The sequence below is a fragment of the Pygocentrus nattereri genome, chromosome 4, assembly GCF_015220715.1.
Source record: "Pygocentrus nattereri isolate fPygNat1 chromosome 4, fPygNat1.pri, whole genome shotgun sequence".
NCBI classification, from domain to species: domain Eukaryota; kingdom Metazoa; phylum Chordata; class Actinopteri; order Characiformes; family Serrasalmidae; genus Pygocentrus; species Pygocentrus nattereri.
In genome coordinates this window covers 37,406,922-37,426,567 of record NC_051214.1, presented here as the reverse complement: position 1 = coordinate 37,426,567, position 19,646 = coordinate 37,406,922, and the positions used below count along the sequence as shown (strand labels likewise).

Here is a 19,646-nt window from a genome sequence, read left to right as displayed (position 1 = left end):
GGTGGAAAATGATCAAGGTTGGCAGAAGCTACACAAAGCCTGAGACTGGACGCTCTACATGCTATGTGCTTTTGTGTGTTTTTACCTTGACAGCACTGGTGTTGGTGTGCATGTGAATGTGTGTATTTGTGTCAATAAGCATGTGGCCTTCTAGTGAAGGCATAGTGGACAGTGTACAGACTCTAACAGACCACCCAGGGCTACTCACAGCTAGCATCTTACATCAAGTTATAAAGTCAAGTTGACAGGAAATGGCTTATGTAAGGCTTTGTTATATTGGCCAAGATTTCCAGGCCTCGAAGTTTATTGATCATAATGAGATTGTAATGGAGGATATGAGGCATATAATGTACCCAAGAGGACTAATAACGAGGGGCATAGATGTATGGTGACAGTTTTTGCTGGCATTTTCTTGCATCTATATCTGTAGCCAGCGAGGAATGATATAAAAATTTGTGCTGGCCACTCAGGTCACCAGTACAGTGGATTTTGTGGACACAAGTATAAAACATGTTTATTGTATGTACATTGGTTTTTTGGTACTAAAGTATACTTTGTAGTTACAAATACAGTCACATGTTGCTTTTTGCTAGAAGAGTTTAAGGAGTCCCTCACATCCACTTCATTTTTTATGAATGACATAAAGGGATTCTCATTTTTCACAGCCAGTTTGAAGGGTATTATCATTTGATTCTGCTAGCCCACCTCCATCTTCAATAGGCTCATTCGGCACTGTGGGTTTGTTATTCATCACTGAGAGATCATTTCACTTTTAAAGTGCTTGTGATGAAAACTGCAGTCATATCTCTCAGGATTATGCATTTTTGTAAAGAAGTTGTTCCTGGTGGTTGTAGAACCAATGATCTGCTCAACAGTACATCACTTTCTTCTCAAAATTGTACTGCAAAAATGTAACATCTGATTTCATCTATATATTTCCATGTCTAATCCATTAGGCTCTGGGTCTTGCATCTTCTTGACTGCCAGGTAGCCTACCAAAGAGACTACCAAAAGACTGCTCAAGCTCCCTATCATATAAACAATACTAGAAGCTTTCATGTTTAAGAGAGGAAAAATTCCAGCTCCGCTCTTCCTTTAGATCTGGAAAGTAATCTACAAATGTTTCTGTGCAATGTTTCCTTCCAGAGTGAGAAGACAGTTCAGTGGGGTGTGTGGCTGTTGAGAGGCCATTACTGAGGAAAAGAAAAGAAAAGATGTAAATCAAACAATGATGTTACTGGTGTTATCAGAACAATGGTCTGACCTCCCCAGAATCCAGACCTCAGCATTATTTAATGTATTTGGGTTCAGGATAGCAAGAAGCAGAAAATGCTGCAAACTTCTGAGTCAAGACTGAGCCTTGACAATATTTGACAAAATATTATTGATGCCATTAGTGCCATGTCCAACCAAACAGGCTTGGGATTCTGCACAGGGGGTGAAAAGCAGTTATTGTAATGGAGGTTATTTAAGAACATGGATATCCAGGTGTTCTGATGGTTTGTTTAAAAAAAAAAAAAAGGAAAACAAAAATCTCCAAGGCCACATGGCCCACAGGCATTGCATTTTAGTGGCTAGAATCTGAAATGTTGTGGCCAGAGGCACAGGGCAGTAGGCAGTGTTGACCTTTGTCTGAAGCCCTGTACCACTCTCTGGAACTGCCGCATGGACTCGAGTCTCTATATGATGCCGAAGGAGTTCATGTCATTAACTCAGTTTTCCTTATGTGCCATGGCTGACCTTGTTTCACTGTCAACTGAGCTTTGAGACGTCTGAGCCGCCACATGTCCTGCAGTGAGAAGAAGGTACTGTGATTGATTGTCAGTGGCAGTGCACCGGTAGGAGAGCACATTCCCTCCTTGTCTTTCTCTCAGCTTCTCAACCTTCAGGCTTCGGTCCGCAGCCCTGATTCTGTCTGCTCTGCCAGCTGGGCCTTCCATCACACACATCAGGTTGCTTTAAAGTAGCTGCACCTCAGCCAGCGCTACTAAACCACAGTTTCCCAGATTAGACAAGCTAAGCATTTTACTACATATCCTGCCCTGCACTCTCTTAAGCATCTTCTAAAATTTAGTTGCTTTTATATGTGTCACAAGTAATGAACTGCATTATTTTTAATAGAAATGTCTATATAATTGTTTTTTTTAAGTACTTTTGTAGAAAGTTATATGCTGATTGAATCTGACCCTTTATTTGTCTTTTTGTAGATAATCCAGATGCACCGTACATGTTGTAAAATCACTTCATTTTCTTATGTATCTAATGTGACATGATCTGAACAGTTCTGCTTTGTTTCTTCTCACTATGCTTCTGAAATGTCCATTCAATGTTTTGAATGCACTGCTTCTGTATTTCAAGTTGCTCTAAAATGAGCTCTGAGTGTGCAGCTAGTGTTGCCACTAAATGCATAGTAACCTGCACTCACATTTTATTTGCAGCCAGTTTAGTCACTATAGCCAAACACTAGTGCAGCAGATAAGTGTCTGTTGGGCTGTTTTATTATTTCTACTTAAAATAGCTCCTCATAACAGATGTTTCTGAAAATGCACCTCATAAGCACAAGCACATGGATAATATGATTTTATGACACCTCTACAGTAGCAGCATGAGTGAAGTGCAGTAAGATAAAATAAAATGTACGAAATTTGATGAGGCTTAACATACTGTACACTGCAAAAGCCACCTTTCATATGTTTCATTTCCAGTCAAAACAGCCATTAACTAAGTTATTCATATTTCAGCATTAAGGAAGAAGCCGAAAACATACACTGAAGCCGCAACAACTAAATAAAATGTCAAATTCTTCGTGTGCCCAGAGTTTTCTTTTGTTATGTTTTTTTTCCCCAGGAGATATTTATCCACACCTTCAACGTTCAGTCTTAATTGTTGCTTGCATTGTCTGTTTCTGGTGATCCAAGTGATTCCAAATACATTCCAAGATGCTGGCGTCTGCGGACTGGTGTGATCAGACCATTGTTCTGAGACCACCAGAAGCTTCTTTGCTTGATTAGAATTCTATTCTCTCAGTAACAGCTGCTTTACTGCTACACATCCTTTCAGATTGATGTTCAGAAGGACAGAAACACCTGTACATTTTTTTCACATCTAAAGCATCAGTGAAGCTTTCTCTCTTGATTTGCTCTGTCTCGCTTCTGTTGGTTTCTGTTGGTGACAGTTTTGGTCTATCAGGCCTTCCACAATTATTAGGGGTCCCATTTTCTCAGTAACTGTTAAGGTTTTTTAACTTCCAGCTTTGAAATCTCCTGTTCTTTCACTCATTTACCTTTGTCTTTCCCCATCTTTATGCAAGTGGATGATGTTATGTCTAATCTCTTTAGCAATAACTGAAAAATGAATGTTACTTAGTGGCTGTATTGTTTGGAAAGTAAGTAAACGATGGGTGGTATCTAACTTTTGCACAGCGAAGGAGCAAATACTGATATGCCTTCATATTGACCAATACTGATCTTAAAGATCGGTCAAGTTCATCAGCCCCAGCTTGAACAAATCATATCGTTCTTGAAAAGAAGTAAACAAGATGAGATACTGAAGCTTTATGTTGCAGAAACACATTTGCTGCAACGCTGACCTGTGTTTGACTAAATGAGCATGTTTTGTTTGTTTTTTTTTTCCATACATTTTCAGGCAAGAAAAATAGGGGTAATCTACAAATGTTGTAATGTCAGGACCAACAAAAATGCGTCATGTGTTTTAAAACGTTTGGTTCCTGATTTTAAGTTTAGGCTTTGGCTTAGAAAATTCTCATTATGTATAGGCACTGACATATAGATATACAGTGGGGCAAAAAAGTATTTAGTCAGCCGCTGATTTTGCAAGTTCTCCTACTTAGAAAGATGAGAGAGGTCTGTAATTTTCATCATAGGTACACTTCGACTGTGAGAGACAAAATGAGAAAAAAAATCCAGGAAATCACATTGTAGGATTTTTAAAGTTTTAATTTTTTATTTTTTTTTTAAATAAGAATTTATTTGTAAATTATGGTGGAAAATAATTATTTGTTCACCCAAAATCAAGCAAGATTTCTTGGTCTCACAGACCTGTAACAACTTCTTTAAGAAGCTCTTCTGTCCTCCACTCATTACCTGTATTAATGGCACCTGTTTGACCTCGTTATCTGTATAAAAGACACCTGTCCACAGCCTCAAACAGTCAGACTCCAAACTTAACCATGGCCAAGACCAAAGAGCTGTCGAAGGACACCAGGAAGAAAATTGTAGCCCTGCACCAGGCTGGGAAGAGTGAATCTACAACAGGCAAGCAGGTTGGTGTGAATAAATCAACTGTGGGAGCAAGTGTAAGAAAATGGAAGACATACAAGACCATTGATAATCTCCCTCAATCTGGGGCCCACGCAAGATCTCATCCCATGGGGTCAAAATGATCAGAGAACGGTGAGCAAAAATCCCAGAACTACATGGAGGGTCCTGATGAATGACCTGCAGAGAGCTGGGACCAAAGTAACAAAGGCTATCCTCAGTAACACACTACGCCGCCAGGGACTCAAATCCTGCAGTACCAGGCGTGTCCCCATGCTTAAGCCAGTACATGTCCAGGCCCGTCTGAAGTTTGCCAGTGAGCATATGAATGATCCAGAAGAGGATTGGGAGAATATCATGTGGTCAGATAAAACCAAAATAGAACTTTTTGGTAAAAACTCAACTCGTCGTGTTTGGAGGAAGAAGAATGTTCAGTTGCATCCATACCTACTGTGAAGCATCATGCTTTGGAGCTGTTTTTCTGCAAAGGAGACAGGACAACTGATCTGTGTTAAGGGGAGAATGAACAGGGCCATGTATTGTGAGATTTTAAGCCAAAACCTCCTTCCATCAGCGAGAGCATTGAAGATGGAATGTGGCTGGGTCTTCCAGCATGACAATTATCCCAAACACACCGCTCGGGCAACGAAGGAGTGGCTCCGTAAGAAGCATTTCAAGGTCCTGGAGTTGCCTAGCCAGTCTCCAGACCTCAAACCCATATAAAATTTGTGGAGGGAGTTGAAAGTCTGTGTTGCCCAGCGACAGCCCCAAAACATCACTGCTCTAGAGGAGATCTGCAGGAGGAATGGGCCAAAATACCAGCTACAGTGTGTGCAAACCTGGTGAAGACTTGCAGGAAACGTTTGACCTCTGTCATTGCCAACAGAGGTTATGTTACAAAGTATTGAGTTGAACTTTTGTTATTGGCCAAATACTTATTTTCCACCATAATTTCCAAATAACTTCTTTAAAAATCCTACAGTGTGATTTCCTGGATTTTTTTTTTCTCATTTTGTCTCTCATAGTTGAAGTGTACCTATGATGAAAATTACAGACCTCTCTCATCTTTCTAAGTAGGAGGACTTGCACAATCAGTGGCTGACTAAATACTTTTTTGCCCCACTGTAGATGACCTCAATGTCCTGATGTTGTTTAAAACAAGTCTGTTTGTGGGTGCGTTTATCATCCTTCCTCAACAGTGAAAATAATTGGGCTACATCTGCATGTTTGTCTGCCCACACAGTGGCAGAATGTCATTTCTCTGTTGATGTGTAAGAGTTGTAACTGCAGTGTTAATGGGCCATTATGCCTTCCTCTGTACTTAAGCCCTGTCTAGTGGAACAGTCGTTTTAAGGGCAGGTTATTTATCCACCTGCATGTTGTTAGTTCCACTTCATAGTTCTAACTTGCAGTCTTTAGACGCATTATCAGCTCTGTGAGAGCAGCAATTATACCTCAAGTGTATCATACTGCACATGTTTTGTTGACATATTATTGTGTACAGGAGGTAGAGACCACTTCTTGAAGTTTATCTTCACACTTTATCTCTCTTGGATTAACACATAGAATGTAATGCTTGTGCTAATCCCTTCAGATAAGATATGTTGAAGAGTAAACATTGGGTCTTTTTCAGAGTCCCTGTCTTGGATCCTGACACCCTAATTTCTTGCTTCTGTGCTTGTATATTAACCTGTGCCTAACCTTCCCCTTAATCCATTTAAGCTAGCTAATGACTTCCTTTTCTCCTGGAAAAGTACATGGGTGTCAGTCAGAGTCTGCTTTGTCATGTCCATTATGTACATGTGCATGACAGAAAGGAAATAGAGGTTCGCCAGTGTTACAGTGTTACTTGAGATGTGGGCAATAATTATAAAGTGACGGACAACACAGGTGTGACAAACGCATGATAACAAATACTGAAGAAAAGAGTTCAAATAAACATCGGATGTTAATATGCAGCAGACGGCAGGTAATGCAGATTAATGCTTGAAGTATCCAATCAAATGGAATTTCATCAGTTTGATGAAATACTCATTACTGAATATCTAAAATCTAAATATAATTACTTTAGCCTAGCATACTATTTTTCTTTTTAAACAATATACTCCTGGCAGAATTTTCTTAAGATGCCTTGATACAAAAAAAAAAACTTAAAATGCATAACAAAATCAGGGCTTTGGCCAGTTATGTGCAGTAAGCCCCATGTGTGGGCAAAATGGCAATTGCATCATTAAACATTTTCACGTTGCATGAGACGTATCCTTATTTTTGATACACTAGCTATGAAAAAATTGCTATGAAAATTGTGCTTACTATAATTTTTATCTAACATTTTATACACTGCACTAAATCTCAAAACTAAACGGGACTAATTATGCTTTACTGATGATATCCCTGATTCTTTAAGTAGGAATGATATCTAGTGGTCAGGAACACATTGTTTATCAAGATAACAAATAAGATCACAAAAATGATCAAATTGCCCACCTAGTATGCACACTGCTTACCTCCTGGGTGTCCACGTGTTAAGATAGCTAAAGTAGTGAGATTACTTATCAAAGACATCATCAAGTGCCTTCAGTCCTAACATGCAAACCCAGCACTGGTGGATCCATTTGAAAAATTACTAGAAGAAAACCTGTATAAACACTTTTTAGGAAAAAAAAACAAAGACTTACATGAGGAAAGAGCATCTTCACATAGGTGTTCTCATCCAATCTCCAGTTAGTGTTTCCTCCATATACCTCTCCATCTCTCCACTGGTGTTATTTTCAAAGCCAGGTTTAGAGCTGTAAAGATTGTTTCGTGCTGATATGTTGGGGTGAAAGGTAAACTGGAGGAGGATTGTGGGTAGTTAATTGTTAATTATGGACTTCTAGTGAGTCGTAACACTACTTGAAGCATTTTATAATTATATGGGTAAGTGCAACAGGCCGGTAGTCATTCAGTTGACTCCTAGGGCAGAGGTATAATAGTGGTGGACTTGGGCATGTAGCTTCTAAGGATGTCTGTAAGGTAAAGCAGGGTGATGCAGCAAAAATGGAAGCCAGAAAATAACTGCTGCACCATTTAAGGTGGAATGGGAAAATTCAAACAAGAGGCTGGCAACTTAGAAGCTGACTTTTGGTTTGTTGATGGCAAAGCCAAAGTTAAATGAGCTCCACCAAAAAAAATGCACACAAAGCTAACTTCTAATTTTGAGCGAGCTAAGACAGCAGCACAATCCATCACTTACTTCATGTGTAAAGACTTGCATCCATACAGCATTTTAGAAAACAAAGACTTTTGTTACTTTGTCGAGACACTAAATTTTTTAATTTTTTTAATTTTACCACACAGCCATACCCAAGCAGAGAAGTTGAGGCTTTAAGTTGAGGAATCTTTGAGTAGAGCAGAAAGGATTGCAGTGGATTCCTTTGTGACTATAACAGGACATTGTCTCACATCCTCCAAACTAGAGTAGTACATGGGCGTTACAGCGGGATAAACATTGCAGACCTCCTGCAAAATGTAGCACAAGTATGGTGGTTGTATTTGCAGTTTAAAAAGGCAGTAAATCACAATATATTGCAATATATAGCTTGGGTTTCTCTTCATTCACGCACAAATCTTTCACCTTTTACTAAAGACTTCCGAGGGGGCAGTCGTGGGCTGGAGGTTAGGGAACTGGCCCTGTGACTGGAAGGTTGCTGGTTCAGTCCTCAGTGCCAACAGCACATGACCGAGGTGTCCTTGAGCAAGACACCTAACCCCCAATTGCTGCTCCCCGGGTGCCGTGGATAGGGCTGCCCACCGCTCTGGGCAAGTATGCTCACTGCCCCCTAGTGTGTGTGTATTCACTAGTGTGTATGTGGTGTTTCACTTCACGGATGGGTTAAATGCGGAGGTGGAATTTCCCTGTTTGTGGGATTAAAAAAGTATCACTTACTTAATATGTTTAAAATCTCAATAATATTGTATCGTGACTTAAGTATCATGATGATATTGTATCATAGGGATTAGTGGACACACTTTCCTGTTAAGACTTTGGCTAAACACAGTTGTTATTATTATATAATCTCTGATGGTTAATCCTCCTCTAATTACCTTGATTAATCTCCAAATGTTTATCCATTCCCTTTCTAGCACTCCTGGTATTACCTTTATATGGATACATGACTACTTCCTTTTATTTAACCTCAAGGAGTATTCTGGACAAATCCTGACCTGTATAAATTGAGATACCAGCCAGGTTTTTTGCTGCTTATGGGTTAATGGCTCAGTACTGACTGACTTGTGTTCCAAACTTATTATAAATGGATATACAGCATTTTGGACTGAAACTCTCCATTTCTAATAGAGTATATTTGATTTCTGGCACATTATGATAACAAATAACACATTTTTGTGGCAATGTCCATTTTACTTTTTTTTTTTGCATTTTACATGAAATGTTTATACTATTTCCTGTCCGGGGTGTATCCTGCCTTTTGCCCAATGACAGATGGGATAGGCTCCAGCACCCCCCATGACCCAGAAGAACTGGCTTAGAAGGTGTGTGTGTGTTTGTGTGTGTGTGTTTATACTATTACACGCATATGAAATGCTGTTAAGACCAGCTAAAACTCACTCAGCACTAAATCAAAAACGACAATAATTGTAAACTTTTACATTATTTTTTGTAAATACTAAGTATGCAGTCTGAGCAAGGCTTGGGTGCGGAGTCTTATTGTGGCATATGCTTTTTAGCATAGCAGTTGTTTCTGAAACTGTTCATGGTGACGTGGTGGTGTTGTCCACAACATTCATTTGACCAAGTTAAAAAGAATGGAAAGGCTCAGCAGCAGTGAATACACTTTTTACATCCGTGTGTGCACAAGCTAGAAACATGGCACTGAATAATCATGTCATTATCGTCCATAATTCAACCATCAAATGTATAAAGACAATACGTTTTCACTTTTTAGCAAATAGTGTAGTAAACCCTTAATCTCTACCTCGTAGTCATCATTAGTTAAACACAAGCCTGTAAGTTTCTTCAGCCCAAGACGTCACATATAAAACTGTTTGCTTCTTTCTTTGCTTAAATGTTGAATGAGAAACCACCTCTTTTAGCAGATCAAAGCATGAACTTGGCTTATGATGAAAACCTTTTGGGAAAAGTACCACCCAGACATATTCTCTGGACTAGATATGCAAGCTTATTTCTTTCAAGCAACTTGATGACAGAGATATATAATTAATATTGGCCTACTTAATGAATTCTTTCAGTGTGCTGTATGTAATTTGTTCCTTTCTTTTTTTTTTTACACAAGCTTCAGAATATTTATAATACAGTTAATTAATGATTTAATCTAAACTGCTGATGCCACTGACACAATATGGATTGTACTATTATATTACAGATTTACCTGTAACAGAAGTGAACCAGCATTACTTTAGTTTCAGTCTTGGAGACTCGGACTGGCTTACTGATCCAGACTATACAGAGAAATGTTCAGTATCCTACTCAGTGTGCAAATTAATGATTTAAATTCGGTTTACTCTCAGGAAAAGTGTTAGCATGTTCACTGTCAGATCCTCAAATTTCTTTGGATGTTTGGAATAAATAACTGTCTTATTATCATGCATGGTTGGCTTAAGATTTGTTTTTTTAAATAATTGCAATTAGCGCTGAGTGATTTATTTTGACAGCTCAGTCTGTTCCAGAGTTGCTTTGTGTTAATTGCTTTGGGCTTGACTTGTGTTTAAGAGCCGTGACAAAAAGCAAATTAACTAGCTGTTTCCTTCAACAGTCTCTAGCCTCTCTGAATAGGGTTCTGTTTAATGGCAGCAAGGGTAGCTTGGGGAAATGGCCTGCACTCCCATTAATGGTCTTGGAAATGAGGGGCTTCATCATTTCACAGGTCATCAGCATTTTGTACTGTTCACTTTATGTGCTAATGTCTCTTTTTGGCCTGCAGACTATACAGTAATTCTCTGAAGATGCTTACTTAGTCAGCTTATATCTAGGCCTGGATGACAAAATAATAATAATTTTTTGAGAATGTGTTTGCAGTATTTATGATACAATTGATTGATTCCCTCAATTCAGTCTTTCTTGCAAAGGCTTGAACTTTGAATAGTTGCTGCTTTGCTACACTAGGTGGTGATATGTGCATGAAACTAACTAGCGCCGCTACTGCATGCTGTGCATTACTGAACATAAAATATCAGTAGCACAAATTAAGCTAACCGGAGTAGGAACGTTTTTGCAAGACTTTTTGTCTCAAATATTAGTCACGATGAAGAACGGTGCGGGAGTGTTTTGTACATGCTTGTAGAGGCATGGTATTCATGGCAAGTGGTAAAAAATGCACTCGAAGCTTAAATTTGCAGGTTAAAAGGGCTTCAGTGATTAATACAGCAGTGCATTGCAAATGTAAGCAGTGTGGTGCAGAAAAACAGTGGTTCCTGCTTCTGATTTACTATGTGCTTCACATAACTGATCTAAGGAGGTGGGTGGAGCATGAGGTGACTTTAGGTGTACCATGCGGTCAGCATGATGATATGTTGCTGTTAGCCAATTATGAATTTCTTGTCCATGCCTCTTGGATATGGTACAGCTTTACATGCTTACACTTGTTTTTTTGGTTTACTGCTTAAGGGAGAAAGGTTGGAATATAAGAGAGTCTTCTGGGTTTGAGTTTTTAGTCATGAGTCAACAGTCATGATACCCTCATGCTGCTGACAGCTGTCATAGATTTGCTAATAAACAATTTCCTGTCAGTGAAATATGACATAACCGTACACAGCAGGCTTGAATGATGTTGGCCCTTGTGTAGCATTTTCAGTGAATGTCATTGCAGTTTTGGAATAATTTTAAGCGGCTTCTAAATGTCATCTGCCGTCTCCTGCTGTCGCTCGCTAAGTGGCTGGACAGTGGTTTCCCTGACAATATCTCAGAGGTGATAGCAAAAACATGGTATAATTTTTTGTTGATTAGTTCTCACTTGTAACTCATTGGAAGAAACGGAGAAATTTTATTTCAACTGCAGATTTTCAATCAGTACCACATTTGTGTTTGTAAATAGAGGACATAGTTTATGATTTCAATTGAATGAATTATTGCTTGCAATAATTCAACAAACAGGTGCAAACTTGAACCTCTTAATACAGGATGTAAATCAAATGTGAAAGTAATTCAACATGTACCTGTTATGTAGTTATTTATGATACACATTTTAAAACTTTTTTATGCAGACGGAGGCATCTATAGGTGTATGTATTTAAATACATCACTGGTGTCGGAACAAAACCGCTAGAGATGCTGTTTGTGCTTTGGGCAACTCATGTTTTGTGTGAGAAATGGTCACAGTTTTTCTTGTTTTTAGATTGGACACAGCCTTCTTACTTTCCAAAATTAATGAAAGGTCCCAAACAAATGTTAAGATACAAGTGTAATTTTTAGTTTTTAGCCAGTTAGCTTGATTCATGCCATTCACAGAGGGTAACGTTCTGCAGTGATGTTTTTGATTTAACAGAAGTAGGAAGTTGCCAGGTTCCCTTTATACTGGCTCTAACTCAACATTCTAACTAACCTATACATATTAAAACAATAGTTTGCTTAGCAAGAGGGAGACGCACAACCAGAAGCCCCAAGGAAAAAAAACTCTAGCCTGGGCAATATGCCTCGTGTCTTTTCCACCTGTAGAGAAAACCTCTGTTACATTTCATTTACATTACACCCTAATTTGTGTAGATCAGCAGCTCATGAGCCAATGGCTTTGCTTGTAGGAAACTAGAAAGAAGAAAATGTGAAAAAAACACAGTCTTTTAAAAAAGACTATAATGATGTGATTTGTGTAGTGTGATTTTTCTAAAGTAAAATTTTTATGCTGTTTTGCAGTGTATGAGATGCTTCTGCACTAGCTTTGTTTTGTGTAGTCTGTTTTTTGCATGGTGTCAGTAGTGTAAAGCAAAGGTACAGTGCACTATATCTATCAAGTACATTCACTTTTGTACCTTTGGGGCTCATTCACAAACATCTTCCTAAGTTTTTTCCTCATTTGTTCTTGACAAAGGCCCAAAGAAAAAAAAAGACATCAGATTCATGACGTGCTTTTAAACTGGACAATTGTTCTACCCTTTTTGCCCTTGAGTGTGTAGATTGTGTTCTTACCCCAAATAAGAATTCAGACATTCATCAAAATTTTTTCATGAAAACTGTGTGTTTTAAGAAAAAGTATGATCTTAAGAATGGTTGGTAAATGAGGCTTTTTTCCAGGATGTTAAAATTTTATGCTCGTTCATTACATGCTCTCCTATCAGGCGTGAGTTTGGTTGTAGAGATGCACAAAAGATAACACTGATGAATAATAAAACTGTGGAATTTAAATGCGCTCATTTTACAATAGAAAAAAAAGTTTCCTTTGCATTTTTTTTTCTAAGAAACAACTTGCAGTTTGGTATGATGTCAATTCTTCTAATTTTTCACTGACACCAATTTGGTTTGTTTGCTGCTTTAATGGTCGTTGAAAACTCATTGTCCCTAAAATTCTTCTTACCTTGTCGTGATGTGAAGAAGAAACATTAGAAAGACAAAAGCCTGTGTGCTGTTTCCACTTGACCCCCTGGTCACACACTGTGCATCTATCATCACCAACTGCAGTTGGCAAGTGAGGTGTAGCTGAAAGCCTGCTTTTGAGGCCAGGGCAGTGTGTGGTCTGCGCTCCTTCTTCGTCTTCACTCACACAGCTGTGCGTGACACACCAGCTGTGTCTTTCTTCTGCTGTCATCTCTCGCTGCTGCCTTGCAGAACTGAAATGGCTTTGCATTGCAAAAGAAGTCGCTGGAGCGATCAGAGTGACTGTTCAGTTCTCACTGTTCTTATAGATACAGATATGTTTATTACATTACTTGTGAACCAACTGTATATTAAGAAGAACCCAAGAAAGACTCAGTGTTGTACATTTGAGACAAATGGTACTAGTTAGTAGTAAGTCTAATATGTAGTCTACTTTGTCTAGTCTAATTGCTGTTGTCGGAAAAAATGATAACTTTATAGGAGAAGTTAAAAAACATGCTGGATTTTAATGGAATCAGTGTAGGCAGACTTTTGACCAACTGATTTTTAGCCATTTCTTTTGGTCCATTCATCATGAAATTTACACACAATGTAAAGGGTGACAGACATTTTCAAATGGTCAAAAACTGAAAAAAGACAAAAATGGAGATGACATTTGTTCTGACAACAGCAATATTTTTCAATTATCAATGCAAAAATACCACTTGTTAAAAAATGTTTTCATTTTTCCATTTTAGGAGACTCCTTCACTCAGTTTCGGTTCTCTGAAGAAAAGGACTGGGAAATGGATTCACTGGCAGTTAATCAGGTACATTTACACGTACATACCAAAAAAACCCTCAGATTAGCTTAAGTGAGTAAAGTGCTCTCTAGAATTATTGGAGCCCTTGGTAAAAATGAACAGAATAAGACTATAAAAATGTCTTATACGTTTATTAGCTTGCTCTTACACTGTAAAATATGTCACATCTTACGTTCTGTTTTACCTGTACGAAAAACACTGATGGAGGATTGTTTTTCTTCTTATTTTTGTTTTTCTTTTGTACATATATACTTATTCTAACTTTGATGCCTGCACTATCTTCTAAAGACTTTGGGTCCTGAGCATGTTTACAACTAAGTTACAATACCTTTCTTTATAACCACATAATAATTGTTCATAAACTGAAGACACCAATTGATCATTGGCGTTTTTGGAGTTCATGTGCCACACGTTTTCAGTAGGTGACTATTTTGAACTGCAGACAGTTTAGTCTAGCACCTAACATATGCAGAATGTGACTTGGTGTTGTCATAAGCGTGAATTAAGCATACAGATCCCTGAAAAAGACGTCACCTAGAAGGCAGCATATGTTGCTCCAGAATGTATGGATAATCTTTCAAAGTTAAAGTTCCTTTCCTAGATGTGTAAGTTACAGCCCCATACCATGACACAACACATCCATTTTTTTCTATAACCTAAAAGTTTGACTCATCAGGTTTGCACTGCGCAATAGTCCATTTCAAATGAGCTGGAGTCTAGAGAAGTCTTCAGTGTTTTTGGACGTTGTCAACATATGACTTCTGCTGTGCATAGTAGTCTTAACTTGCATTTGTGGACGCATTTGTGACAGCAGTCTGTGAAAGTGTTCCTGATGCCATGTGGTGATATCCATCACAGAAATGTACTCATTTTTAAGTGCAATTCAAGCTGAAGTTGGCCTTGGCCTCCATGTTCATGAATGTTTTGATATCAAGCACTGTAAAGGGTGAAAATCCTAAAATCCCTGCAGTTGCTTATTGAGGAATGTTATTAATACACATTGATAAAATATTAAATGTCTTGTCTCTCCACTGTTTTTGTTTAAACATAGGTTTAAGTGCATTTACAAAACACAGATCTTTTTTGTTCTATTTTCATTTAACATACTGATCCAACTTTTTTGAAATTGAGGTTGGAAAGTGACAATCATATTTTTTAAAAAATCAGTGCCTGACCTCGGTGATGCTCTTGTGGCTCAGTGCAATCAAATTCACAGGGTAATGTTCCAACATCTATTGTAAAGGCTTGCCAGAAGAGGGGGGTCAAATTCTCTATCAAACTCTCTATCCTGATTTCAGAAGAAACATTGGAGATTACATTTTACAAGACCAGATTTACTCTATGAAATTAATAGGGTACTATTGAACACTAAGCTTGAACCAAAGCCAATCAGTGCATCAATGTCTGCATAATGAGCTAAAGAAATGTACAATACAAAATTTACAACCTTAACAGAGTTACTGATTAATTACTGATGTTGTAATTGACTTTTCTTGCTGAAGGTGCCTGTTCTCTCTGTGGACCTGGAATCATTAGCCCAGTCTCTTCAGGAACTCCCGCTGCACAAGAGACTCAACATAGAAGCTGATCTTGTTCAGGTAATGAAACGACAGCAGATGTGTTAATAATTTGTAAGATGCATTTTTCTGTTTTTCAGTATTTTTTTTGTTTCAGGTGACAACCCCAGTAGAACTTCCCTCAGTAGGTGTGCTGCACAAAGTCGATGCTAATGTTATAGGTGGATTTAAGGCTTCTGCACCACCATACATGAGTCGAGAACCAGCTTTGGGAGGTTCCTGTCCTGTTAAGCCTGCTATAAGAACCAGCACGTCCCCTCAGGCCTCTGCTGCTGTCACAATTCCTGAAGATGATGCTGATGGGGAGCTGGATCTTCTCCTAGGTATACATAAACCTCTCACAGAGCTTCCTATAGCAGAGCCCAGGACCTCAAATCCAGCAGAAGATCCAGCTAGTCCAGAAAAAGGTGAGTATTAATAGCATAATAACAAAGTAATAACAAAAACTATTTATCATGAATTCATCTTTTTGTGTCAATATTTGTTGAGGTTTGATTGTTTCATCACCATCAGTTGAAGAAAAGAAAGAAGAGGTGGTTGAAGTCAACCAGTTGAAGGCAGAAGAAGAAGCAGAGAGGAAGAAAGCAGAAGAGGTAAAGCCTGAAAGTGCCTCAGTAAAACAGGAGATGACTGAAGAGGATCTTGAGGACTGGCTAGACAGCATGATCTCCTGAAGTACTGCTGTGAAAGGTGATTAGTGGTCTAGACAACGAGACTACACTAAAGGCTTACGAGGTCCTGTTGATACAACAGCTCATCTCTGAGCTGGTATCAGCATTAAAATCTCTGGATAAGCAACATTAATGGCCTCTTCTTAACGGTCAGCTGCTGTATTACATTACATAAACAGAAGACGGCGATCCGTAGAAACTCTTCCAGGTATATTCCAAAACCAGTCCAACATGGTTTATGACCCTTGAATCAGTGCAGTAAATGACATGGGATTTATTGCATTGCTCACTTTATTAGTTTTTCCCCATCCCGAAAATTAAATACATTTCACAAGTGGCCATACAATAGTTGTTTACAATTTTGTCTTGTTTCAGTTCAATAAATTTGTTGCTGTGATGTCCTTAGTATCAGATTCTCCTATAGACTTCCTAATGCTGTGGGAGATGTTCAGCCAAGCATGTTTCTGTGATTAAAAAGAAACCAAACATAACAGCAGTTGTGTTCTGTACTTAAAACAACTTCAACTAAATGCACAAAACTTACCTAGGTAAGACTGTCATTCTAAACTAAAATACAGGCTTTCTACACATATGAGAAGGGGCACAATGTTTTGCATAGATTTCGTCATAAGGCACTTCGACTCTTAATGAACTAATCTAATGGGCTCAAGGATATATATATTCCGCATTCGATGTTCCTCATCCTGTGGTTTGGTTTGCCATCTTAAACCGCATTGCACATACATCAGTTTTTGTCCCAAGATGAGCTTAAATCTTTAGTTCTACACTTAGTGAATACAAAGAAAGTACTTTTTGTGCATATCTGTTCTGACATTCACTCAGCATGTCAAATATCTCATGTGGAAGGAATACTTCACTCAAAAATACTAACTTTGCTTTTAATGAATGACCGCTAATAGGTGCCTGTTAGCATTATGTGAATGATTGCACTAACTTGTCCTGACAGCCATGCTCATTATTTGTCAGCTTTTTTGGGAGAAGTGTTCCTGTAATGGTTATTCACACATCTCATTGTGCAACATGTGAGTATCAGAAGATGGAAAAAGAGAGCAAAACACCAAAAGAACCACTGTAGTTTTTAAAATATCATACATGATGTTTTGACAGGTTGGACTCTTTGTGTTTCTTTTGGCGTAATGTTTTTATCCAAAAGAAGTTCTTAGTCATGTCATGTTGTCATATTGTTTCTGAATGATTGAGAGGAAATGTAAGCAGCATGTGATTTAGAGCTAGTTTGAGGTTCTTGTTCAGGTTTGTAATCTGATTATAGTTTGGGCTGGGGGCTGTAATTACTCCCTTTAGCCCAACTGGTCCTCATATTGCTTGCGGAAGCAGTCTCCAGCAGGGAAGAAGTCCCAGCACCTCTCCTGATACATCTTCCACACATATGACTCCTGTAGACACAGTCAGTAACAGTGGCATGAATGGTTGTGCAACCTTGATAAAATGTAATAGTGATTATCATTGTTTTGCTGAAGCTGGATTAGTGCATGTACACACCTGACCCGTGTGTTCAGTCTCATCTTTGTTAATGAGATACATCAGGAAGAATCTGTCAAGAGAAACACAAAGATTTCATACTGCAGAACATTTTACAGCATTTATTAAACATAATGGCTCAGTAAGGCACAGCAGATTTTCAGAGAGGGAATGATGTGTCTGAAGAAGTAATGAATTGGCAGCACTCACAGGTAGTTGGCCAGGTTGTGCTCTTGTAAGGTGTGAGTCTCAAAGCCATGTGGCGTCCTGTCAAAGTAGTCATTCCCGATTCCGCAGATGAAGCATTTTGTCTAAATTAAGAGAAAAGATTGTCAATAATACTTTGTCATACAAAATAGGGGTATGAAGGATACAGAAGTATCCGAGCATAGTGATGTTTTCCCCCTCCATTGTAAATCAAAACGTGATCAACTGATTCCTCTGTCCTTTGTTAGTTACGTCAAGATGTTAACTCTTTTTAACCAAAAGCTAGTAAGAGTATAACTACAGGCAAGGCAGAGATTTAATACATCATGATGATTCTATTAAACAAGTACTAAAAATTATAGATTCCTAGAAATCTTTAGGCCTTCAATGAAAGCTGGAAAGGTTCCCCACTAATTTTATGAGAAGAGAAGTAGTAGTAGTAGTAGTCAATAATAATAATAATAATAATAATAGGTGTAGTATAATAATAATATATATTTTAGTATAGTGCAATATCATATCACTATTGTCTGGATAGTGAAAAGTAACCGTTCATATCATCCAGTGATACAAAATACTTCAAACTTGTAGGCAGCTCTCACCTCCATGTCCTCCTTTACTTGCTCCTGCTGATCTCTCAACTCACCAAAGGCATCAATGATCAAACCTAGTTTGGAATAAAAAGACATTGCATTACATGTTGAGAACAGCATTTGATCTTCTATGCAGCTAATAAAACATTCTTTGTTATTAGCTGCGTAGCAGGCCTGTGTGCTTGATTATCATTTAGGGGAGCAGGGGGCACAATGGGGGGTGGGGGAGATGAGGGCAAACTGTGAATTAAACAGTTTAATTTATAGCATATTTACAAGACATTCTTATCAAGAGAATAGCAATCATGTTTCACAGGAAACCAAATACAGTATTGAGGTTTTTCCTCAGTAAGGCAGCAGGCATTAGTGCCTAAGCAAAGATCTGAACTATAAACATCAACCATGAAGTTGTACTGTTACCCTCTATGCAAGAAGTGTCCAATCTTATCTGCAAAAGGCCGGCATAATAATATATTTTTAGTATAGCACTCGCCTTTTACAGCTGGACTCAACAGTCTGCTCTGTCCTATCCAATGTCTATGAATCTGTGAGTTTTTATAACCCTACTTAACCCATTTTCATTAATTTCATTCATCAATAAGAAAATTTTATACATTTTTGAAAAATCAAATGTTGTGCTGGGCCTCTTTGCCTATCCAACCAATACTTAAAAAAAGGAAAAGATTTGTATTTCTAATATTACTCAGGGGCGGCACGGTGGCGTGGTGAGTAGCGATGTCGCCTCACAGCAAAGAGGGCTGAGAAGCGGCTTAGAAAATAGGTGTGTGTGTGTGTGTGTGTGTGTGTGTGTACAAGTTGCCCATATATTCTTGTCATTTGACTTGTTCTGAATTAGGTGGTACCATTTTTTTCCCATCTCCTTGTAGTTTTTTGTGTAAGGGCCTTTTTGTTCTTGTCTCTGGTCCAAAACATTTTTTTTGTAAATTTCTCCCCAAGTGATAAAATGGGCCAATATTTCAACAAATGACCATCAAAATGTATAATTACACACACACACACACACAATCAAATTAAACAGAACATTCATTTTTCATAAAAATATACTACATTTACCAAAAACTCTCTTTTTGGATCACAGACAAAAAAAGTACAATAAGAAAATCGTACACCGTAGCCAACCTGTTTGACCAGTTAGATTTTGTTTTTAGATTTGTGCTCAACTAAGCTCTTTAGAGCTTAGATTTTACTTTGGAAAGTTATTGGCACTTTTTCAAAACACTATCTTAAAGATGTTATTGCTGTGATCCCCCCCCTCCCCCCCCCCCATGCATCCATGACAAGTAAGAGATAGGTGAAATCACCACAGGTGGTCTGTAGTGCATCAGAGGAGGCTGTCAAGAGTGATGAACCACAAGCTCTATTTCTGGGGTGAGGCTGAGCCAGTCTGAGGGCAATACGGCAAGAGCTCAAACCCCACTTGGGGCTTATCAGCGGGTGTGCCTAGTAGTTATAC

At 38.4% G+C, this 19,646-nt stretch overlaps 2 protein-coding genes across 10 annotated transcripts in view; one reads left to right on the top strand and one right to left on the bottom strand.

The window, feature by feature from the left end:
- The window catches only part of aven (apoptosis, caspase activation inhibitor), a 36,428-nt gene that overhangs the window by 10,202 nt on the left and 6,580 nt on the right, over positions 1 to 19,646 (top strand). The window contains exons 3-6 of one of the 3 annotated variants that reach the window (XM_037537724.1): positions 13,560 to 13,630; positions 15,127 to 15,222; positions 15,299 to 15,608; positions 15,691 to 15,891. In XM_037537724.1, the coding sequence (XP_037393621.1) occupies positions 13,560 to 13,630; positions 15,127 to 15,222; positions 15,299 to 15,608; positions 15,691 to 15,875 (662 nt within the window). In that variant the 3' untranslated portion in view covers positions 15,876 to 15,891. Of the gene's footprint in view, positions 1 to 13,559; positions 13,631 to 15,126; positions 15,223 to 15,298; positions 15,609 to 15,690; positions 16,364 to 19,646 lie in introns of those variants that run through there. The other 2 variants (XM_017682171.2, XM_017682166.2) reach the window with 2 other exon arrangements.
- Positions 16,146 to 19,646, bottom strand: part of ryr3 (ryanodine receptor 3) — a 117,621-nt gene continuing 114,120 nt past the window's right edge. For all 7 annotated transcript variants that reach the window (XM_037537721.1, XM_037537722.1, XM_017682105.2 and 4 more), the window contains 4 exons: positions 18,182 to 18,246; positions 17,583 to 17,683; positions 17,394 to 17,445; positions 16,146 to 17,287 (listed from right to left, as the gene is read on the bottom strand). In XM_037537721.1, the coding sequence (XP_037393618.1) occupies positions 17,192 to 17,287; positions 17,394 to 17,445; positions 17,583 to 17,683; positions 18,182 to 18,246 (314 nt within the window). In that variant the 3' untranslated portion in view covers positions 16,146 to 17,191. The remainder of the gene's footprint in view (positions 17,288 to 17,393; positions 17,446 to 17,582; positions 17,684 to 18,181; positions 18,247 to 19,646) is intronic.